The sequence below is a fragment of the Cheilinus undulatus genome, linkage group 21 (genome assembly GCF_018320785.1).
Source record: "Cheilinus undulatus linkage group 21, ASM1832078v1, whole genome shotgun sequence".
NCBI classification, from domain to species: domain Eukaryota; kingdom Metazoa; phylum Chordata; class Actinopteri; order Labriformes; family Labridae; genus Cheilinus; species Cheilinus undulatus.
In genome coordinates this window covers 11,179,442-11,203,756 of record NC_054885.1, presented here as the reverse complement: position 1 = coordinate 11,203,756, position 24,315 = coordinate 11,179,442, and the positions used below count along the sequence as shown (strand labels likewise).

Below are 24,315 nucleotides of genomic sequence, written 5' to 3'. Positions count from 1 at the left end.
AATAAAACTAATATCTTGATTACAGTGAAGTTGTTTGCATGCTTTGAGACTTTTGTACTTTGATGGTCAAGAGATTGACTTTTTAAAATGTATTTTTATTGACAAAGTGTATGTTTGGGATCTCACTAGATTAAAAATGTAATGATTATACCACTACAATCATTTTCACAGCGCTCCTTAAATGAATTTTGATAATAAATGAATGTGGAAGTGGTTATAAACCTCGTCAGGAAATAAATAAATGGTAAATACTTACCTTAACGGCACTGTATAAAAGTATAAAGGCATAAAAACAACCGGGCTTCACTTACACATCTACAAACGAAAAGACCTACGTACAAGATGCAGAATAATACGTGGGGTTTGTGAGCTTGCGGTGGGAATTTCGCAGTGTTCGAGGTTAACCTGAACGTCTCATCAGATTGGAGTGTGCACTGTGCTGACGAGCCGTTGCTTGTGGAAACAGCTGGTAGTTTCTGTCAGCGAACACTTCGGCTTGTAGGCAGCTTTAGTCAGGGATAAAAGTTGAAATGATATTCTAAATTTACTGAGAGCGTTTAAATTTGTCTCATAGTTACTGTTCCAGTTGACGCCGGGAAATGTCATCCTGTAAAAGCCACTTCATCAGACTGTTGTTAATTAACAACCTAGCTTGTTAGCGGTACTCAACTGACGCTCGACGCTAACGCCAGCTAGCTGCTAACTTTGTAGTCCCATAGCATCAACTGGCAGGATACGGGGTTTCTGTAACTGCAGAAAAACTGTCATCTGTCGGTTTTCTGGCGGCTCTGAAGGAGTTTTTTGCTCATTTTCAGCATGACTCATGTTCATTATAAATTCTCCTCCAAACGCAGCTACGACACAGTGCTTTTTGATGGGCCGAACATCACGCTAATGGACCTGAAGAGGCAGATCATGGACAGGGAGAAGCTCCGGGTCGGTTTCTGCGACCTGCAGATCACGAACGCACAGACCAAACAAGGTAACGACACAGCTGTGTGTACTTATAATGTATGTGTGTTTATCATGGCAGTTTTGAACTTTGGAAGAAAGCACGTGGTCCAGGTTTGACAGCTGTCTGGTAAAAATGTTACGTCAACATCAACGTTAGGGAGGGGAGGTGAAGTGAGGTGAGGGGGGTCCAGAAAAGTCAAGCCGTAACAAAAGGCTCTGATGAATGGGCCACATTCCTGTTGCTTTCACGCCTCATGCTCTTAATCAGACGGCCTGATGGTGCAGGATCAGCCCTGTCAGTGCCACCAGAGAGGTGGGATAAAAATAGCGAAGGTAGAGCTCAGGAGCACAGCCTTGGTATGAGCATAAGATTAATGTCGAGCCAGAAACACTCAGTAAATATCATATGTAAGGGAAGCATTCGATTGGAAAGGTTTACTGTAATAAACACAACATAAATAAAAAGGAAGCGTGACACACAGGGGTCAAACATGATTAATACTGAAATATGACCATAGAGTGTGATCATTCCTCTCAATACAATTATAAATCAGTACAAATATAAACTATCTAGAAATCAGTGTGACTCAAATATATACTGCAGGGCGTTTTTCTTCAAACAGCAGAACCAGGAATCCATCTTTAAATGAAACCAAAGTATAAAAAAGGATTATTAGAAGTTATTTTAAAGGCCTCGTGCTATTTAACTGAACAAACTGGGTAAAATTAAATGTAATATTCAAAAGTAGGTCTTTCTAAATTGGTGTGTGATCACTTGAATGATGAAAAGTGTTATCACCCGAGAAATGAGCATCATATTTGAGAATTGACTGTTAGATGTTGATATTCCCAGTTTTACACACTGCACCTTTAAGTGCCACACTGTTACTTGTGCTAAGCCGTCTCAACTTTAAATAATGGGTGAATTTTCTAGATTTTAAACCATCTGTGGGCTTCTGATGCCAACATAAAAGAGAATAGTTGAGGGTACAGCACTATTAATTTCTGAGCTAATAATACCAAGTTTTCCTTTGAATATTACCAAGTTTGATTTTAACAAGTACAAAGATTACTAAGCTTATAATACTAAGTTTTCCTTTCAAGTAATTTCAAATTTTCCTATCACAAAGTACCAAGATTTTTAAGCAAATAAAATCAAGTTTTTCTTCCAAATATTATCAAGAACTATTAAGATTTCCTGGCACATAGTACCAAGATTTCTTAGCACATAATACCGAGATTACCTTCAAAATAATATCAAGTAATATCAAGTTTTCTAACCATATTGTATCAAGGTTTCTTAGCAAATAATCCCAAGATTTCATTCCAGTTTTTTTGCTCAAATAACCAATATTTCCAAGCTAATGCTGTCAAGTTTTTCTTCCAAATATAATAAAGTTTTCCAAGCACATAGTAGCAAGATTTCTAAGCAATTCATATCAGCTTTTCCTTTCAAATATAATCTAGTTCTATCAGGTTTATCTAGCACATGGTACAACAGTTTCTAAGCCACAATACGTTGGCTTTTCTCTCTAGTTTTCTCTCTAAATGATATTAAGATTTTCATTACATAGTACCAAGATTTCTAAGCCAATAATGTCAAGTTTTCCAAGCACATAGTAACACGATTTCTTAGCATATAATACTAGGATTTCCTCCCAATTAATCCAGCTTTCCAAGCACATTGTACCAATATTTCCCTGCAAATAATATCAGATATTTCTTCCAAACAACATCTCAAGTAGTAGTAAGTTTTAGAACCTAGTACCAAGATTTCTAAAGGAATGATGTCAAGTCCTCCTTCCAAATAATATCAAGATTTTCTTGCACAAATTACCAAGAATTCTCAGCAAATTATATAAATTTTTCCTTCCAAATATCACCAAGTTTTCTAAGCTCACAGTACCAAGATTTCATAGCAAATAATGTCGTCTTCCTGTAGACATTAATAATATCCTAAAAGACATTATGTTTTCTACACCATTATGTATATTTTTTTCAACATGTTGCATAAAGTTAACTTCACTTACAACTTGTCATTGACCATCCTGTGAGCTCAAGAACAATACCTATGATCCCAAGTAAGTTTTTTCAGTGTGTGGGAAATTTTCTTGTGATAACTAGGAAGTATTGAGTGTGCAACAGAGAGTTTCTGTCATTCTATCTCGTAGAACCTCAAGAGCAGGGGAAGCTCTCTGGTGAGCTGGGGTTAGTTTCTGGTTTCTTCTAGAAGCTTTTTATAAGCGCACTTCCCTCTAGGGGCTCAGTATTTTGTATTTCAACCCGTGCAAAGAGAGCTATTCTGGTATTTGAAAGATGACCAGACAAGAAAGCCAGCTAATGTGTCTCCTGGGATTTTTTCTGTTCATATTATTTTTAATGTCAAATGATTAATGACTGAATCTGACACTTGCTTTACAGTCCATAGTCTAGGATGGTTAAAAAAAACTTGACAGCTATTGTTGTGGTCATTTTAAATTTTGAGGCCCTATTAGCTACCTAGCTGTGGTAGAAAGCTATAGATTTAATTTGAAGGCTCTTTTTTAAAGAGCGGCTCATTTTCAGCCATAGACCCCTCAAGAAAATTCTTAAAATAAGATCATATTTGTTACAGTCTTTGTTTAAATGTCACCCACTGCCAGAAAAGGTTGTATAACTTATCCAAACATGGGAGAACCAGAGATTTGCTCGTGGTAGTTAATGTTTGCCAGGGTCTCATTACTCAAATAAATCATTTTGTGTGACCTTATTTCAACTCTCTGTTTCTCTGTCTAAGAGTACAAAGATGATGATGCCGTGATTCCCAAAGGTTCCTCCGTCATCGTACGCAGAATCCCCATCGTTGGAGTCAAGTCGGGCTTGAACTGCAACAAAACCCGCAACATGTAAATGTTTTTTTTTACCTTGGGGGTGGTGAAATGGCTGAACTCCTGCACTGTTATCAGTGTTAATATCCATACCATTAAAAGTCTCCACCCTGCTTGAAAGAGCTACAATTCTGCCTGTTTAAGACTGCTTAAAAACAGTCATTACAGTATTGCATGGTTGAAAGATGTGCGAAGAGAAGCCTTAAGCAAAGGAAAATGTACTGCTAAAGGGAGGCATCACATGGTCATGACTTGACCATGAATGCATGCCAAAAGCTGAAACTAGTTTAAGAGTCAAGGTGATCATCACCCAAGATTGCTGCTTGTGTTTTTCTGTCTACTCAGCATTGTATGTTTGCATGGTGTTGCTTTCCTTTTCATGAGATTTTCCTAATCATGCTGATACTCTTTTGTTCCAGGGAGCGATCAGACGTCCAGCACATGCAGCATGGCCTCAGAGCCGACAGAGCAGTACGTACCCACACCTCTCACAGCTACACTTTTACTCCTTCTATCACCTCTTGGGAATGATCAGTTTGAAAAAATCAGCACTTGATTTCAGGATTTTTTTCCTTCAGTGCAGTATAAAATCATGTTGCAAAGAGGAAGTAGCACTCAGGACTCTGCATTTGATTTAAGAGGAAGTACTGTTCTCATATAAATCATGTGTTACAAATGGCAATAAAAAAAGCCAGCCTCTTGCAACCACAGGCCACAGTGTTTTATTCCTAATCATAGGGGCAAAAACACAACCAATCCTCTCAGTTGTTATTTAACAAGCTGCTGTGTCATCAGACAGCATTCATTGTTGAAGATCAGTGAGTATCTATCTCATGGGTGGGGGGAGCTGGCCGGGCGGGTCAGACGATATCATGCAGGACAGCTATTAACAGCTGATAAACTCAACTGTCTCTTTATGATGCTAGAACCACAGTCACTTTTCCATTTGAAGCTAGCTTAATACATTTATGCTTACACTTTGAGGTTTGTTGGTAGATGAGCCAGTGTCAGTCTTAAAATTACATTAAAGAGAATTATACACATCAATATAATGCAACCAAAACCTCCTTTATTATGATGAGAAAACAGTTTCAGTTTTCAGTTACTTCTAAATAGAGTCACAAAAGCAACAGACCTCTCTTGCCCCAGTCCTCAGGAACCAAATTATTTGTCGTTGTTGTTTTTGCTAAGTTCTTGTAGCTCAGCTTTGTTTCTGAACTCACATACATCTCTTAAGCTTTGACTCACTGACCTGACCTGATTCTCTCTCTGGTTTCTCAGTAGGAGAAGTATCTACAACTCCTCTTAGTACTGTGAGTCTGTCGGACTGCAGAAACTCTATTTTTTGTCTGTTTTCTTACCAATAAAGTCGTTTGTATGAAGCTGTCTTGTGTATTGATTATGTGTTCACTTTATTGGAGAAAATGTGGCTCAACTCCTGAACCACATTTTTCCCCTGCAGAAGGGCAAATTAAGCTATTGATTTACATATACTGGAATAAGAATTTAGATTTTACAAGCTTAAAGGGGAATCATCATGGGAGGAACTAGAATTTTAAGTTGTAATGATAGAATCTGAGGTAGAGATATCCTGACTTTTAGTCCTCAGTTTGCATCAAGCTCCTACACACCTAGCTCTGTACTTCCTGTAATGTAACTTGATAGCATCATGCATTAGATTAAGCTGAGCCTTAATCTAAGGAAGGACGGTCTGCCTTAGTCAGTATGATGTTTTATTTTTCTTTAATTTCCCTTTTATTGCAACTATGACTTGCAATTTTAAATTGCATTTTCATGCTTTCAAGTCCACCGTTTTATTCTGTGATTGTAAATATCAGTAGTTACAACACTTGTCTCACAACATGGTAAAATAAATGAACTATCTAATCTGTTAATGAAGAACATTGACATATCACAGAAAAGTAATCAGATCTAAGAAAGAAAGACAGAAGAGAAAGTCGGTAAACAGCCAGATATGGCTATTGTTGGTAATGATACTTTAATGCCTTTAAATTAATTAATTACTATGTTCCAGTGTTAATTAAAGAAATCATTTTAGTCACATTTTTGTAATTTTAACCTTCATAGTTTTAGTCTAATTTTAATTGACAAAATTCAAATACATTTTAGTCCAGTTATTTTGTCCATAAAAAGTCCTTATCATTTAATACTTTTAAGTCACATTTATTCTAATTTTACTGATTTAATCAGCCAAATTGTAAAGTTTATACTAATGTACAACACATTAACGCACAATCAATACTTTGATTTCAAATACATTTATGAAAATGCAGACATATCGTCTTAGTCCATAAAAATCCTTACATCTTAGTCAAACTTTTAGTCTCTTTACCTGAATCTGGAGCAAAATCATATTTGTATTCTGTGCACCTTACAAAGCTTGCAAACCCTGCTTTCTACAACCAAGAGGCAAAACAGCTACAGATCAATTGTGTCTTAAGAAATATGGATTTTGAATGTCAGATGAAAACTAAATTACATTTTATTCTCTTTTTAGTCTTCTTTACAAAAAAAAACCCAGTAATTTTCCTAAAAGTTTTTGTCATTACAGATCTATTTTCCAGCCAGTCTTAGACTAGTCTTTCTCATGGGAATAAAGTAGCTAAATGACATTTTAAGTCGTAGTTCTAGTCAGTAAAATTAACCCTGAGTTATAGTCTCCATGACCAATATAAAAAAACTTCGTTTTTGTCAGAGTTTTTGTCATGAAAAGATCTGTTTTAGGCCAGTCTTAGTCCAGTCTTTCTCATGGGAAAAAGACAGGCGACTAACATTTGTAGTCATGTTATCGGCAAAAAAATTAAAACTGATGTGTTAACAATGTCCACTGTATCAATGCGGCCCGAGAGTATGCAAATATTTGAAAATAACAGTAAGTATAGTGAGAATGTTGCAGATTTGCAGATATCTGGACAGTTTTTCTGAAATTTTTCTTGAATAATATATATTGTTTTTCTATTAAATCTGATCATTTTGATTTTTTAATCCATGAAGTTCCCTAAAAACTAAAGAGGATAAGGGCCACAGAAAAAAATGAGACATATTAGTTTTCTTTTTTTTTTTCAAATTCTGTGGTAAAGCTCAGGATTAAATCTAAACTTTTTCCAGTTGCACTAATCTTGTGTACATAAAAGTTTGTACAGAATAACTCGGATATTTGTTGCACCAATTGGGTCAATGGTCTAAACTTTCAGGCAGCCATCCAAATGGGAACAGAATCCTCATCTGTCCTTGTAATGATTGTTCTGACATGCTCCAATTACCTCTTCCAGCACAAAACAGGAACAGGTGCGCAGGGACACTAAAAGACTGAGGCTTAGGGGGCCTAAGTTGAAATTGTGATGTCTTTTTTTCCGAAAAACTTCCTGGACCAACAGTTGACAATTATTTAGGAGAGTTATGCCTTTGGCTTCTTAATTTTTTAAGCAGCTTTTAATAGAGATGGAATGTTTTCAAGCAGTAGTTGTGGAATAACAAGCAATCTATTATTCATAGTATGGGGCAAAAATAAAATGAAGCACACGTTTTGATGTTAAAATGTGATATTTTCATTCTGCTCCCATGACAAGTAGGAAACAAGAAGGATAAACCATCAAAATAAGCAGGAAAATCTTCTTTCCTTTTCTGGACCCTTGGAAATAGAACTTCTGTTTGTTTTGCTAAAATATGTAATGCATGTACTCTTATGAATTAATGTGTGAAGCTGATTTTGTGTTTGATTCTAACAGATGATCGACAAGAGTTCCTCCAAAGACCTACACATATTCTCTGAGGTATACTTTGATTTTTATTGTCCATATTTACCCCAGATCATGTAAGTTATTTTTCAAAAATCAAAAAGTCAACCTTTTTCTCTGTCACATACATGTTTGTGTACATGTAGATGGCAAACCTGGCTGATGCAAACATTTCTGAGGAGGAAAAGATCAAGGCCATGTTGAATCAGTCAGTGTATGACTCCTTAAAGTGAGTCTCCCTCTTTGTTATTCCATTTTTTGTCTCTTTATTCTTTTCACTAACTTCACTTTTAAGCCTTTTTTAAAATCTGCTCTCCACTGTTTTGATTTCCTAGTTTAGTCCTCACACTTGCTCAGTTGTGTTATGAATTTGTACTGCTGCCTCCTATAAAGTTTTGGTACTGACATCTTTTATCTTTTCACCACTTCTTGATTAAGCCCCAGCTAACCCGACAGAAAAATACAGACAGAAATCTGCCCATATTTCAAGCTAAAATGACAAAAGCCACAAGCTACCTGTTGACAACTGCTAATTTGAGCATTCAGACAGTTTCAAAGCTGAAGTTAGCGCTGGCTAGGAAGTGCAAGGAAACTTGTTTTCCTATCTAGTAGTGTTAATGACACAATATAAAAGCTTTACGCTGCTATCTTTTGTAAAGTTCACTAAGCGTTTACTTCCTCGTGAATATCATGCTAGCCACGAAGCATCAGTATGCTATCATTAGCTTTAGTCTGATATAGCAAATAGGTAACTGAAATGTTGTTTTCAAATATCTATTTCTGGTAAAGTTAGCTAGTAATTTATTTTTTAACAAATTTTATGCTAGCAAGTAAGTAGTTTTATGCTAACATTAGCTTTTTTCTAAGTATAGCCAACAGATGATCAAACATGTTGTTTTAGCTTATGTTTTGTTAGCTACTCTCCAACAAATGTTGTGCTAGCTAGGAAATAATTGTAATCTAACAACAGCTTTTGTCTAAGTGTAATTAATGGTTTTTTTGTTCTATCATCTGTGAGCTATGTTTAGACAAAATGTATTAGCATGTAACCGCTCCTAGCTAGCCTAATATTTGCAAGAAAGTTAATTACCGGCTTACTGTAAAATGATAGATGTACTCTCTTAACATTTTTGGTCACCTATTAACTACACTTAGAGAAAAGCTGTTGTTAGAATACAACAACTTTCTGGCTAACAACATATGTGAGAGAGTGGCTAACTCAACTCATGCTAGGTAAAATCTAAAAATATGAATAATCATCAGCTAGCTACACTTAGACAAATATAATGTTAGCATGCAACTGTGCCCTAGCTAGCCTAACGTTTGCTAGAAAGTTCCTTGCTAACAAATAAAATGCTAGATATATGCTCAAACAACATGTTTGATAACCCATAACACATAGACAAAAGCTTCTGTTAGAATTAAACTACTTCCTAGCTAACATAATGCTTGTTTGAGTAGCTAACTAAACACAAGCTAGGTATGCTAAAACATGTTTGATCATTTGTTAGCTACACTTAGACAGAAGCTAATGTTGCCTTGCAACTGCTCCTTAGCTAGCCTAACATTTTCTTAAAAGTGGATTTCTGACTTAACTATAAAAATTCTTATAATATGTTCAAACAACATGCTAGCCACTCTATAACAAATGTCATGCCAGCAAGGAAGTAGTTCTCTTCTGACAATATATTTTATCTGTGTAGCTAATGGATTATCAAACTTGTTGAGGGCATATATTTAGCTTTTGATTGTTAGCCAGGAATTAAGCTTCTAGTATCCTCAACTGCTCCCTAGCTATCCTAGTGAGGATAGCTAGGGAGCAGTTGAATGCTAATATTAACTTTTCTCTAAGTGTAGCTTACGTGTTATGAAAAATGTTGTTTTAGTTCATATCAGGCTCTGGTAAAATTTGCCAGCAATCTAATGTCTTTAAATTGTTTTGCTACCTAGGAGGCAGAGGTTGTCTAAGTGTAGCTTATTGATCATCAAACATGTTTATTGCATATCTGGGTTTTTATTGTTAGCCAGAAATTTACTTTGTGGTAAATGTTATGCTATCAAGGATACAGTTGTATACTGGTTTAGCTGTTGTCTAAGTGTAGTTTGTAGATTATCAAGCATGTTTAGAGTATATATCTAGCTTTTCTGTTCTTAGCCAGGACTTTACTCTCTAGTAAATGTTACGCTACCATGGAGGCAGTGGTTGTTAATATTTCTTCCTTTGGGTCTTTGTCAGTGTTTCCAAGTTTGGGAACCCTCTCCCTTCAAACTACACCTGCTACCGCTGTGGAAATACTGGGCACCACATTAGAAACTGTCCCAACAGTAAGGTAAGAGAAGTTTGTTTCTATCTTCCACTTTCTGACTTATATACCTGTGGGAGGTGATTTATTGAACTGAAAGTCTAGCACTAAGTGTACTTCTGTGTTTATATTTTAAAACAGGATAAAAGTTCAGAGGCCCCTGTGAGGATAAAGAAAAGCACAGGGATTCCTCGCTCCTTCATGGTAGAGGTTGATGATCCAAGTATGAAGGGAGCCATGCTCACCAACTCCGGACGTTACGCCATTCCTGCCATCGATGCGTGAGTAAAAGACTTAATGTTTTTGTGTCTTTCTCTATTTTCTACTATTTGGGCAAACAAATGCTTAGCTAAGCTTAGCATTAAAACTGAAGCAGCTTGTGTTCTTTGGGAACAACTTCTGTTAACCACCAGCTCTCAAGGTCAGAAAATAAATATTGTTTGACTATTAAACAAGTTAAAAAGATCTTGCCAGTGTGTCAAGAGAGACAGAATTACTTGATGAATGAATCTCATGAATCTAATCTCTGTAGAAGATTTGATAATTCTATTTAAAACATACATATGAAAGGTGTAAAGAAAGGGGGAATACATATTCAACATGGATCAAATTTGGGCAAAAATCTTAGTAAGAAGATTCTTCTTTCTCATCAGACACAAGCATTTAATTCCTCAAAACAGCAGAAAGAAAATGATATTTTAACAAAACAGAAATGAGTGGAATGCTTTGCTGATATCGGGACCTATTGTTGCTACTCCAGTGGTTTTAAAATGGCTTTCAACATCAACATCTATTTATTATTATCTGTATGTAGTGAGGCTTACGCCATCGGCAAGAAGGAGAAGCCAGCGTTCATGCATGAGGAGCAGCAAGAGGCCATAGATGAGGAGGATCCTATACCGGATGAACTCCTCTGTCTGATCTGTCGAGACCTGTTGAGTGATGCTGTGGTCATCCCTTGCTGTGGAAACAGCTACTGTGATGACTGTTAGTATGCTTGTAATTCCCTAAATTAGAAACACCAGTTGGCTGTTCATATTTACACAATAAGAGATACAGAATCTGCTGATTTTCATGAAGTTTATTTTCATTCATTTTTGACAAAGAAACTGTGTATTTACATTCAGCCTGCTTTCTGTCTGATTTAGGTATTCGCACTGCCTTACTGGATTCAGAGGACCACATCTGCCCTACTTGTAGCCACTATGATGTCTCCCCTGACACCTTGATAATAAATAAATTTCTGCGACAGGTAAAAAAAAATTGATTATTTTACAGAAGTATAGAGAGAAATGAATAAATTGGGTTGATTTAATTTATCCTTATGTGCATCTGACAGAAAGTTTGTTCTTGTTTAATCCCACAAACAGGCTGTGAACACTTTTAAGAAGGAGCAAGGAAAAACTAAAGGTCAGAGAAAAGGATGCCTTACCTCCCAGTCTCAAAATCCAACCCCCACACCCAGCCCAGCCCCCACCCCTCCTCCTCTCTTTACTCAAATCCAACCTCCCAAGATTCACCAGCCAACCCCAAGCCAGAAGGTGAGTCTGATGATAATACCCAGCTCTGTACCTGCTAGACTCAGAAGCAGACAGAATGATTACTGTTTGTTTTTCATAGATGTTTCCAGGTCTCAGAGTGACAATTATTTTTCTGTAATTAAACCACTAAGGAACTGCATGTTTTTTGAAGCGATTTCAACATTGACAAGAAATATGCCTTTACTATAATGTTTATTTTAGAAATAATTTGTAACTGTTTTCCATTTTATACAATATGGCAGCTTTTCGTCTTATTGTTGATATATTCTTATTCTTTTCTTTCTCTCTTTAGGATCCTCTTCTACACTGCTCAGAGTCAGTCGACACACCACCGTTGTCTCAGGAGTCTGAGACTCCACCTGTGGCCTCAGGCCCTGCCTCTGCTTCAAACACACCAAGCAGGTCTCCTGAGATTGTTCATATCCAACCTGAGACTGTTCATATCCAACCTGAGACGTTTCATATCCAACCTGAGACTGTTCATACCCAGCTGGAGATAAATGAGTAGGTTTAATCTTGTGGGGATGCTGTTTGTACTGGCTAGCTTTGTAAACAAGGTTTAAAGTCTGCCAAACCCACCCTAAAGTATGCTGAAATACACCCTAAAGTATGCTGAAATACACCTCAAGTTATGCAAGATGCACCTTGAAGTAAATGCACTTTTACGTATGGAAAATAGTACTTTGAAGTATGCTAAAATCTGGCAAAAACATCTGAAAAATATGATCAAATACACCTTAACGTGTAGTAAATGCACCGTTAAGGATGCTCAGATCTACCTTAAAGTATGCAGAATACACCTAAGGTTTAATAATAACACTTCATGTTTCAAAAGCACCTCAAAGTAAAGACTGCTTAAAGTACAGATGAGGATGAAATTATTAGCCCCCATAAAAATTTTCAACTTTTAAAACAATTTCCCAAGTGCTGTTAAACAGAGCAAAGCATTTTAACACAGCTTTTCCAAACATCTTAGTTTTATTTTGGATGATAACATTATTTTACTTGGCACACAGAAACAAAATTATTCACATAAACAAAAACTACCAGGGTGTAAATTATTAGTCCCTCGATGCTAATAGTCAGTCTCCTTTTTGCTGGATAACAGCCTGTAGTCGTTTGTTGTAGTTTTCTCAGTCTCAGACACGTCTCCTGAAGAATCCCCGCCCATTTTTCTTTGGCCAATCTCTCAAGTTCCTCCAAATTTATGGTCTTCTGGTATGTACCTTGGTCCTCAGTTCACCACGGAGATTTTCAATGGGATTCAAATCAGGGCTTTGTGCTGGCCAGTCAGTAACGTTCACTTTTATCTTATGGAGGTACTTCTTCACCAGGAGCCATGTATGTTTTGGGTGGTTGTCATGTTGTAAGACATAACAACTCAGACCCAGTTTTGCTGCTGACTGCTTCAGGTTTTCTTTCAGAAACTTTACAGTACATATCCTCCTTTCTTCATGATTCCTTTCACATTTACAAGATTCCCAGTTCCAGATGCACTGTAGCATCCCTGCAGCATAATACTCCCGGCGCCGTGTTTCACTGTGGGGACGGTGTTCTTTGGGTTATACATCTCTCCCTTCTTTCTCCAAACATCACCAACGTCTCTATGGCCAAAGAGCTCTTGTTTATTCTCGTCTTACCAAAGGACATGCTTCCAGTTTGTATAATCTTCCTCCACATTGTCCTTAGCATACTTCAGTGTGGATTAAAGGTGTCTCTTCTGTAGAAGTGGAGTTTTTCTTGATCTTCCATCTCTCAGTCCATTCCTGTGCAGGGCTCTAGTGATCATCTTCTTTGAGATGACAATTCCTGACTTGGCTAAGTCCTTCACTAGTGTCTTAGCAGTTGTTCTGGGGTCTTTAGACATATCTCTGACTAGTTTTCTATCCAGTCCTTGAAATCTTTCACTTCCTGCCTCTGCCAGGCTTGTTCTTTACTATGTGGCTCTCTTTGATTTTCGTGATGATACTTCTCACTCCAGTTCTTGACCCTTGGAAATGCTGTGATAACTTTGTATATCCTTCTCCTGCTTTCTCAGGTGAAAACAGGTGAAAACGAGTTTTAACTTGATTTTATGGGCTTTGAGCATTACAACATTATGGCTAGAAATCTAAGTGAAATAATCTAGGCATGCACAATAAAATTAGGATGATTGGAAAAGCTGTTACGAATTCCTTGCTCTTTTAAACAGGACTTGGGGAATACTTGGGAAAAAACGAAAATTTTCATAGTAGGGCTAAAAATTTCATCCTCACCTGTATGCTTAATTTGAATTTTTGGTATCGGTCTGGCTTTAGCTTTGGCTTTGATCTTCTTCAGCATTTTATTTAATATTTCCATTTAAGTTTGATTTAAATGGGATTGACATAAAATGTTTGTTTTATTTGATGAGTTCACATACATTAAATATACATCCTTTCTTCCTTTTGTCCATTATTCTTAATGCCAAGCCATGCCATGCATAATGAATGAATGACTTACACTTTTAAGTAAAAATTCTTAGAATTTGAAGTTTTAAACTCTTATTTCTTTGCCATTTCAAACTATCTGGATAAAGCTATCAAGCACCCATGAAAACTTGGTGTAATCTGAGTAACTATGATGCCACACTTAGAATTTTAAAACAATCCCACTGATTGTCTTCCTGGAATTTTCTTCTGTTTATTCAGGAAAGCTGAAGAAATGACACAAGATGACTCTGTGGCTGCTTCCCCATCTGGACTCAGTGTTTCAAACACTGCTGCTCAATCACAGGCCATACCACTGGTGAGAAAACACACAGACACACTAAATAATTACAGGAAAGGTGCTCTGTGGGAAAACTGAGGTTTTTGTATCCATTCAGGTCGACCAGGCGCAGTCAGATGAACAGAAGTCTTCCTCAGGTGAGAGACTAAGAAGCTCCCCATTTATTCTTTAAAGTTCTGTGCTTTTCCTTGTCATTTTATTTAGTCTTATTAAGTAGTGTATACAGTTACATAGCTCCTCTTCTCACCTTGACCCACAGCAACCTGGAGTGATTTGAACCCCCCACACCTTCCTCCCTGCTCCTCTGTTCCTTCGTATCCACCAGCTCCCCCACCAGTCCTTCCATCCCCACATTTCAACCCGTTCCCGCTTCCTAGCGGATACCCCCCTGGATACCCACCTGTCCCACCTATGTGGACTTTCCCAACATTCAAGGGAGCTCCTATCCCTCCCGTGACTTCTACTGGCTCATCCATCCCCAACATCATGCCCAGTGATTGGTTCATGTATGGTAGCTGGAAGAAGGAAAGGTAATGACTCGGCTACATTCACCAAGACTGCTGATGAAAAATCATATGACTTGTCTTTCTTAAATGTAGATGGTCCGAATTTGTCAATTTTTTCCTTTTCCTGTGTCTGCCAGGTCACCACACCAAGGATCTGCCTACAGATGCTCTTCAAAGTCCTCTAAGTCCAAGTCCTCTCACTCCTACCTTTCACGCAGATCCAGATCCCGTTCCAGGTCCAAAGGCAGATCAAGGTTTTGTGCCTTTTTTAAGAAAACGCTGTGAAATTACTGAAAATAGAAGATTTGCCTCAGTGATGTTCTCCTTTCTTTGTCCCTCAGGTCATCTCACAGAGGATCTACACACAGCCGCTCTTCAAAGTCCTCCAAGTCCAAGTCCTCTCACTCCTACCCTTCAAGCAGATCTCGGTCAAGGTCAAGGTCCAAAAGCAGATCAAGGTAACCAGCCTATTCAGATCCCCTAGATACGTACTTAGTTGAACATTCTACATTTTTTACTTGTTATTGCTCTTTAGTACACTCATTCTCAAAGTCTGGGTCAGGACTCACAGGCGGTCATGGGGGTTTGTTTAAGGAGTCACCAAATGAGTGTTCAGAATATTCTTTGCTTCAATATTTAAAGTGACATTAATGTCTACATTAATGGGGGAGCTCCACCCTATCACTATCACCGTTTCCACCATAAAAAAATAAAGACAAGGCTCAGAATGCCAAAAGAGCTAAAGATGCTTTGCTTAGAAAAAAGGAAACCAATTTGTTCCTAACCAGTAACCTACCATTATTAGGGACCCAAAAGTGGGTCGCGAAGCCATTTTCAACAGGTTCAGTGGATATCTACCTGCAAAAAAAAAGGAGGTAGAAAGTCTGTAATATGCTTTTATTTGAAGGATATGTTTCTATGCCTTTGGTTTGTCACATTTTTGTTCCAAACTGCCTTGTCTTTTATCAACAACACTTGGTTATGGTTAAAAATTTCCAGAAATTTGGGTTGCAATTGGTTGTTAAGGATGTGGTGGTGGGTCCTGACTCCAGGTTAGCTGAGAACTACTGCTCCACAAAGTGTAATTTGTTACACATTTTAACATTATTTAAATGTAATTTGTTACAACTATCAGCAAGTCAGACTCTCTGTAGCCTGCATACCCAGGTTGTTATCATGACAGTTGCAACCAGCCTACCACACAGCTCACAGGTAGCACAGCTAGGGTAGCAGGAGTTGAGGTAGTCAGATAAGTGGAGGGAAAGAGTAAGACCTAAATTTAGAAATGCATAACAGTGTGTAAAAACCTAAAATAATCTTTTAAAGGTACTGAACAACATTAAAACAAATTGCAATTCACTACAGAATTTCCATAGTTTCTAACAGTTCATCACGTTTTAGTTGCATGGTTAAAATCAATATTTATTTTGCATTTCAAACCATTATTTTTGAGATTAACAATGTGGAATAGTTCTTACAAGTGTTGGTTTTGGAATAGACTAAATGCAAAGAGATGTTCTTTTTATCATAACATGTAGATCTATTATTTAAGTCAATGCTGCACTGCTACACCAGTGTGGTCTGAAACCTTGACTCAGACATAGGAACCAGCTTCACAGTGCTTATTCTGTGAAATACTGTGTTTTAAATAAAAAAAAATATACAGGAGTACATGTACAAAATGACTCACCAACATCTAATGACCCCAGTTTATGCAGTAGCGTATGCATTTTCTATGAGTTCCAGTTTAGCTGCTCTTCTTGTGTAAATAATCCAGTGAAGAGGGCTTTGCTTCCTGTTCTGATTACACCAGCTTTTTTTTTTGAAAGGAAATAATAAACTTCCTGTAAATCAAAAGTTATAAAGTTACAATGTTACATTGTGATTGTCAATGTCCAAAGCAACATACATCTAAGAGAAGCACAAGCAAAGATCTAGACAGCAGGAAACAACATCAGTAAGTGCCAAAAAGTGCTTTAAGTCCAATCGTACACATTTGCTGCCATGCAGTGCTAAAAGCAATGCACACGGTGTAACGTTAGCTTAAAAAGGGAAAAAATAACTTGCTACAGATTGAAAAGTCAATGAAAATAACTTAAGGGAACTGGAAGCATGCAAATTTTCTCTGGTGTCCTTATTTTCCATCACTTTGGGGGCAGGAGGATGCTACAGAATGTAGATACAGCCCTGCAAAAGTATCTTTACCACAGTTCACCTTGAGAGACACAATAGCTTGAGATTAATGCAGTTTTAAAGTTTAAACATGTTAACAATTATAGCTGCAATTTAAATGGTAAAATAAACTTCAGTTATTTGTTTAAAAAGTGTTAAAATGCAAATAATAAGAGAAACCACAAGATTTTTGTGGCGTGACAGAATTGCAGAAGGCAACTAAACAAATACCAAGGCCATAGTTTGACCTATAACCTGACTAAAATGCTTCTTCTGCCATCTTTACAGGCCCCACTCATCTTCCTCCCGCCATAGAGATCACCTCTCCCGTTCCCATTCCTCCCAGTCCTACAACTATGGCTACAAACGTCCACACTCTCCTACAACATCCTCGTCATCCTCACCTCGAACAGGTTACCATTCCAGGCATGAGTCATCATCAGATCACCGCCATCACAGAAAGAAATCAAACACAAGCAGCTCCAGGTCCAGGAGGGCTGGAGAACACAGAGAAGAGGGGGGCTCTGCTGGTTACGTTTATCCTCAGTATACAGGTGAAATGGAGAAGGACCAACAGCGCTATCTTCAGTGGAAAAGAGAATACAAAGAGTGGTGTGAGAAATATTTAGAAAGCTATCTGGATCACTTCCACCAGCTGCCTCCTCTTCCTCCTTGTCCTTTTCCTTGGAGTGAGAACAGAGAAAGACGCAGTAATCACACATGTACCAGCTCTCGTGACCGACACCAAGGCAGACACACGGACCGGTCACATCGTCGCTCCCCTCCATCACAGTCATCCAGTGACAGCTGTTCTCTTTCATCTCAGTCTTCAAGCAGCAGCAGCTCCAAATCGTCCCATTCACCCCGCTACACAAGCTCCTCTCTGTCTCATTCATCCGCAGACGGTCGTTCCTCTCCTTCTCAGACATCCAGTGACTGTCGCTCAACTCAGTCAGAGGACAGTGCTCAGCAGAGGTCCAATGAGACGTATAGCTGCAGATCAGATTCACTTAGAAAGCAGAGTAAGGAAGAGGAACTAAAAGAATGTAGTAAAGATGACAAACCGCTAAATGACACGAATTTGGAGAATCTAAGCATCCTAAAAAATGAGAAAAGGTGCTTAAAGAAACATAAGCAAAGAAGAGATGATGCTGAGGATAAGAGTAAAACTGCTTCAGCAATTGTCTGCAATGACAGTTCCTCAAAAGACGAAGAGGAAAACAACTACAGGGACTTGGAATCAGCCGAGCATTACATGAAACAAGAGAGATGTTTGGATAAAGACTATAAAAGCAAAAGCAGAGAAATAGAGGAAATGGATAAAGAGAAAGGAGTGGAAAGAGATAAATATTCACACTCCAGAAAGGAGTTTGATAGACAGGACAAAGAGAAGTCTAGCAAAAGGAAACACAGAACGGATAAAAACAGACACAAAAACCCTAAAGCTTCTGACTCCAGATTAGAGAAAAATAGAAAAAGAAAAGGAGACGACACGGAGAGAAGATCCGATAAGGCTGTAAGCAGCAAATGCCTGAAAACTAAGGAGGACCTAGAAACGCTCCAGGGGGAATCCCACTATCCATTTGAAAAACAGACACAAAAGCCTGAGAAGAAAAAACCTCTGATGGAGGAAGACATCTGGGAGAAAGGGATAAAAATGAAACCACAGAAGAAGATAAGCATCAACATCAAGCTGGAGCCAAAACAGAAGGAAGAGACAGAAAAATCACAGAATACGTCATATTCAAAAGAAGAGAAGACCGATGATGAAGAGGAGATGAAGGTAAACAAAGCAGAGACAGAAACAGATAAAAACAAATACTTAAGAAGAAACCAAGAGGAAGCAAATGTCAAGATAGGAGAGGAAAGACAGATGTGGGTGAAAGACACCTTCAAAGAGAAGAAGGAAGAGATGTTTGACAATATCGCTGATGTTAGAGTTGAAAAAGAAGAAAGTGAATATGAGGAATTAGACAAATGGAGCTGTGAGGAGAAGGAGAAAAGTCAGTACTCGTCGACAGACGCAATGGAGGACAGCCAAAGAGAAGAGGTGATGGACATCAAAAAACAGAGTGTGAGAGGAGAAAAGGAAGAAGAGAAGGGGCAGAGGAGTGATTGTGAAGATCAAGAGAGGGGAGAGCTGGTCTCAAATAACCTGAAGGGGAACACTGAGAGTGAAATACCTGACAAGGAAAATAGAGATGACCTGTTGGAGAATTCGCAGCCAAAGGAGGTGGAGATGGAGGAGAGGACAAAAGAAAGAGATGCATCAAAGTCCAGGCCATGCAAAAATGATGATCCGGACACATACGTGGATGATGGCAGGTCAGAATAATTCTCCTTATTCTTAATACATTAATCTAACAGCTCTCTTTTTTGTGTTCTATTATGATCAAGAGTTATGGTTAATATCTGGTTCTGTATCTGTCTTTTTCCATCTTCCTTTTCCATTTATTGGACTTTTCTTTTTGTTGTCGTTCATGATCATTTCTTGGGTGTAAGTGTTGGGAACTGCCGGGTTTGTACTTAAATCAGAATCATATATATTACCAAGGAATTTATCTTAGTTTTTAAGCACATCATATAAAGTTTAAGTATAAAAATAATAAATGGGAACCAGAAGTTCACAGCAGTACTTCTCCACTTATGAATGGTACATTTACAAAAAAAGTAATTTATGAATGACAGCATTAAGTTAATTTTAAGCCCAAGATTCCTGACAAGACGAGGCGAAACTCACAACTACTTGCAACACCTCCTAGTTCACACTGCTGTGTCTGAAGGAAACTATACACCGTTTCCATGGCAATGACTCTCACAGTCACTCACTTTAAAGTGATTTGTATCTAAAATAAAACAACTGGGACAGTTCTGCAAATTTACAGTTTTTTACGGATTTTTGTCATAATTATGTGTGAACGTATTTAGGGGTGCAAGAAAGTAATTTATCATTAATCCTCAACAGTGTCATTATAGCAAAGCTGCAACATTTCTTGGCACATATAAACACAAAAAATACTTTGCTAGAGCAGCCTTGTTATAATAAAGGTGTCTGCTGGAGAAAGTTAATTTTCTGCTGGCAAATGTAGTTCCTACAGCCTTGAATTTCTCATGTATTATCTCATAAAGTCCTGCACATCCTGCTTACAAGCACAGCTGGAAAAGTAGAGCGTTTTCAAAACTATACTTTTTATTCCCTTTTATAAATGTATCTGCTTCTTAGAAATGATTATATCTTTTTTTGTAGTTTTCATATGCCAGTCTTGTCTTCTCCATCAGCTGTGTTGGAGCTGTGTTAAAACTTTAAATACATAGATGTAGGCCATAATTTCCAACATGCAAAAAAAATGTGAAAAAGGAAATATAGTAGAAAAATGGTTTTGAAAAGGCTCTCCTTTTTTCAAGCTGTACTTGTAAGCACATAAGGACGTTTGTTGCTTTATGAGAAAATACATGAGAAATTCAAGGCAGTAGGAGCTAAATTTTCCAGTGACAAATTAAATAATCCGAGTGGATATGTTAGTTAAAACAAGACTGAGCTAGCAAAGCATTTTTGTGTGCCGTGAACTTCAGCTGCCGCGCTGAGATAGTGATGACGTGATTATAATGATGATCGATGAGAAAAGATATGTGATTATTTCCAAACTTTAAAGCATGACTTTATTTAAAGAATTTAGCATTTATAGCCTTTTAGAATGAGATTTACATTTCCCTTTTCACATTTATCTGCTTGCCATGTTCTTAAACCAGCTGTCTGCGACTTAACAAGTTGAATCACTGGCGACTACATCAGACGGCTTCATTCGAGCTGCAATGGCTCAATTCAGACTGCTGCAACTCCCACCAGCAGCGTTCTATAAATGTCTTGTCACGTTGTCAATCTTTAGTCTGAAGTGGGCTTTATATGAAAAGTTTTATTTAACATTAAGAAGATCGAAAGCAGTAACTCTGATACAGTTTTGATATTTTGAGCTTCTATAGACTTATGGAGGGAAAAAGTAGTCAGTGAGGGGGTCCAGATGTTCTGTCTTACTCCCGTTCTAAGGGAGTAAGGGATAACTTTTGTAGTGATGCTTTCTTTTTATTTTGTAAGATAACAATCACTGAAGCCTCATCTCAGCTGACTGTTTCCATGTTTCCACAATCTTAGAGCAGGATTGAGAGAGACAGAAAAGCATCTTTCTTACTATTGGGATGGTTTTAATAGTGAATGCTTCAAAATATACAGCGAAAATGATTCACTACTTTTAGGTCAACAATAGGAAAATTAGCTGTCAGTAATGTGCAGACTGGTCAGGTGTTTAGAAAGCCCTGGTACATGACATCACATGCTGTATTATATGCATTTATAAGTTCAAGTCAGTCATTGATGCACAAAAAGGCTGTTGGAATCCAGCACGGGAGCAGAAGACTTCACAAACAAAAACAAAAACATCGTAACCTACAATAGCTTTAATATCCACTATATTCTTTTTATATCCAAAATAAATAATAGATTTGGGGACTAGAATTAGCAGGTAAATTAACCACCTGTACTGCCTCTGTATTAACACAAATCCATCAGATTCAGACTGCAGTTGGAAACTAATTTCATGTTAGAACTTCACATAGAATGTTACATTGTTGTTTTCTTGAACATATGTAATTATTTGATACCTGTAATCATTGTTTAACTAACAAGACTTTTTTAGTTGACTAAAGTAAAGAGTGTTGCTCATCTAAATTCTGTGATTTTGTGTGTTAAAGCTGGAGTTCTAAGGGTGTCCAGGAGAGAAAGGCGGTGGTGAAAACTCTTGAAGAATACACTGACGGCAGATCTGCAGAAGGGGAAGATGAGCTTGTACTTATACAGGTGTGTGAAAGAGTTCGACCTTACATTTGAGTTTTGGTCATTCAGATACAAGTGTTAATCCTTAATACCTTAATAGAGACACAGCTCAATATGTACTGGAGGAGGTTTGATATCTGATAGCTAAGACTCCTTATTAGGTGGTCTAGGATGCCATTATGCAGATCGGGTTGGTTTTGCTTGAGAGGTCAATTGGCTACTTCCAGTGTACTCAGTATTTACTGTCTTTCTCAGGTCCCTCTCTCCAAATGGGAGAAAGAAGAATCTGAGGATGAAGAGTTCCAACCTTCAGTGTCTGTATCTGTTACAGCAGAGACTGCAGCCATGAGAGAAACAGAGAGAGAAAATGACCATCAGAGAGAGAGGTCAGTTGAACTAGAAAGAGACAGGACAACAGAGAGAGGAGGAAGAGGTAAGGACAGAGAGGAAAGCTCACATAGAAATGTGGCTCCCTCTAGTGGCAGAGACCGACATGACGGCATTACAAGAGACAGGGAGAGGGGGAGGGATAGACGTAAGGAGAGCATTAGATCAAAAGTGAAAACAAGGGAGGGGGAGAAAGGCAGAGAGAGGGAGCATAGGAGGAATCTCCCTCTTTTTTCTCATCCCTTCTCTTATCCAAGGTCTCATGATTCAGGGAGGAGAGAGAAGCATCAAGGGGGTGATCAGGGTCGGAAAAAGAGCTCCTGTCCTGGCGGGGATTTCTCCAGTGGCAGAGGCAGTGAGATAAGTAGTGCCACCAAAGTGCCTGATGAAAATGCACACAGAACAGATAAAAACATGTCACAGGACTCAAAATTTAAAGACAAAGAACGCCCCTGTTACAGCCGGGAGAGAGACGAACCCTCATCTAAAAGCCTTGGAGGGTTTGAGATCAGTAAGTCTAGACAAAGCAGCCCCAGTCGAGAATCAGTGCAGAAGAGAAGCAGGAATGAGACTAAGGTGCAGATGAATAACGTGGTCAAAGATAATAGAGAAAATCATGGCAGGAAGCATAGAGAGAAGGAAGAATCTGATGAAAAAAGAAGGCAGCAATCTGCACCCGCTGACTACACTGTAAGGAAAACACTGGAAGATGTGGAGAGGCCAAGCAGCCGCAGCAGCAGTAACAGTTCATCATCGAGCCGAGAGAGCAGCAAGGACGTGAGAAAAGGGAGAGAAGAAGCAAGAAAATGACAAAACGCTGAAGGAAAATAGAGATGGAGAGATGAGGAGAGTGACTCGCCAAGCTCTGTTCAGTATCGTTATCTTGAAAAAAGTGAAATTTACTTGAATGATGTTTTATTTTCTCTGTCCATAAAGTGCCTGGATTATTTTTCTCTGTTTTTGTTTACATCAAACATGCATCATTCTATGAAAGTGAACAAAATGTGAAGGTGAAGCACTTTAAGACTTAATGAGAAGATAAATGTGAATGAAAGCAAATATAAAATTTTGAAAGAGCTTTAGTGGTTCGCACATGCTCACAACTTGCTCAGGACTGCCAATAACTGTGGTTTACGCACTGATCGTGCAGAATCAAAGCTTACACATGAATGACTTTAATTTTGACAGCAGGCTAGTCAGTAATTTGATTTGTCTCACACAGGAGCACAGGAGTCCCCAAAGAGAGATAATTGAAAGATTTTGTGATTAATTTAAAACACATACTGTGAATATTTATGATTTAAACCTCTGTCGTATTTTATTTCATTTTTAATTTTGTAAATATTTAATTTAAGGAACGAAAGAATATTCTGGATGGATGAATGGATAACCAGATGAATATTTAGTTTTTCCTGTTTTGAAGGAAATAAAAAAGGAAAAGGATTTAAAGTGTGTTGGTTTTCTGTCTAGATTGCTGGTGAGTGCCATTTGCTGTATCTACATTAGAAAGTAGCAGTCTAGGGCTAACTGGTGAGGAACTTCAGCCTTTTTCATGCACTCCTGAAATGTCAGCACAGCCTACCCCTGAAATCTTTGAAAAAGCCTTGGCATACACAACTCTGACACATTTCCCTACATTTTCAGGATTAGCTGCATGTGTGTCTATAAAAAACAAAACATTTCACCCCAGCTGTCCCCTGTTTGCATTTCCTCAAGAAGACAGGCCACAGACAAATATAATTTTCAGAATTTTCAAATAATAAATCAAGATAGGCAAAGCAAAGTAGGTTAAAAGATCTCAAAAAGCAACACATCAGGTCATGATCTAAAAACATTAAAGAACAGATGAGAAACAAAGTCATTGACATCTATCATTGTGAAAAAGGTTACAAAACCCTTTCTAAGGCTTTGGAACTCTAGCGAAGCATGGTGAGAGCCATTATTCACAAATAGAGAAAACTTGGAACAGTGGTGAACCTTCCAGGACTGGCCAGTCTACCAAAATTACTTCAAGAGTCCATCGAACCACAGTCAGAGCCATTATCCACCAATGGAGAAAACTAGGAACAGTGGTGACCCTTCCCAGGAGTGGTTGGCCAACCGAACTGACTCCAAAAGTGCAACAACGACTCATCCAGGAGGTCACAAACGAACCCAGAACAGCATCCAAACACCTGCAGGTCTTTGGATGTCTCAGCTTGTCTCAGCTAATGTCAAATGTTCACCTCATATTTGCCCCCCCCCCCAAAAA

The 24,315-nt window shown here is 38.0% G+C and overlaps 1 protein-coding gene across 1 annotated transcript; it reads left to right on the top strand.

The window, feature by feature from the left end:
• Window positions 1–442: 442 nt before the first annotated feature.
• On the top strand, window positions 443–23,446 carry LOC121503314 (E3 ubiquitin-protein ligase RBBP6-like). The gene is made up of 19 exons (XM_041777636.1): window positions 443–982; window positions 3,731–3,839; window positions 4,241–4,292; window positions 7,571–7,615; window positions 7,726–7,808; window positions 9,816–9,909; window positions 10,024–10,163; window positions 10,697–10,869; window positions 11,031–11,134; window positions 11,253–11,423; window positions 11,716–11,927; window positions 14,093–14,189; window positions 14,269–14,308; window positions 14,431–14,701; window positions 14,815–14,931; window positions 15,019–15,135; window positions 17,138–19,174; window positions 21,596–21,701; window positions 21,933–23,446. Exons 1-19 carry the CDS (start codon window positions 817–819, stop codon window positions 22,872–22,874), a joined length of 5,076 nt encoding a protein of 1,691 aa, XP_041633570.1. The 5' UTR covers window positions 443–816; the 3' UTR covers window positions 22,875–23,446.
• Window positions 23,447–24,315: the final 869 nt, after the last annotated feature.

Bases quoted from the DNA above. Each gene is read 5' to 3' on its own strand.
- LOC121503314 (XM_041777636.1), top strand. From the start codon at position 817: ATGACTCATGTTCATTATAAATTCTCCTCCAAACGCAGCTACGACACA. The intron at 11,928-14,092 runs GTAGGTTTAATC...CTGTTTATTCAG, and splicing joins ACCCAGCTGGAGATAAATGA to GAAAGCTGAAGAAATGACAC. The intron at 21,702-21,932 runs GTGTGTGAAAGA...TGTCTTTCTCAG, and splicing joins ATGAGCTTGTACTTATACAG to GTCCCTCTCTCCAAATGGGA.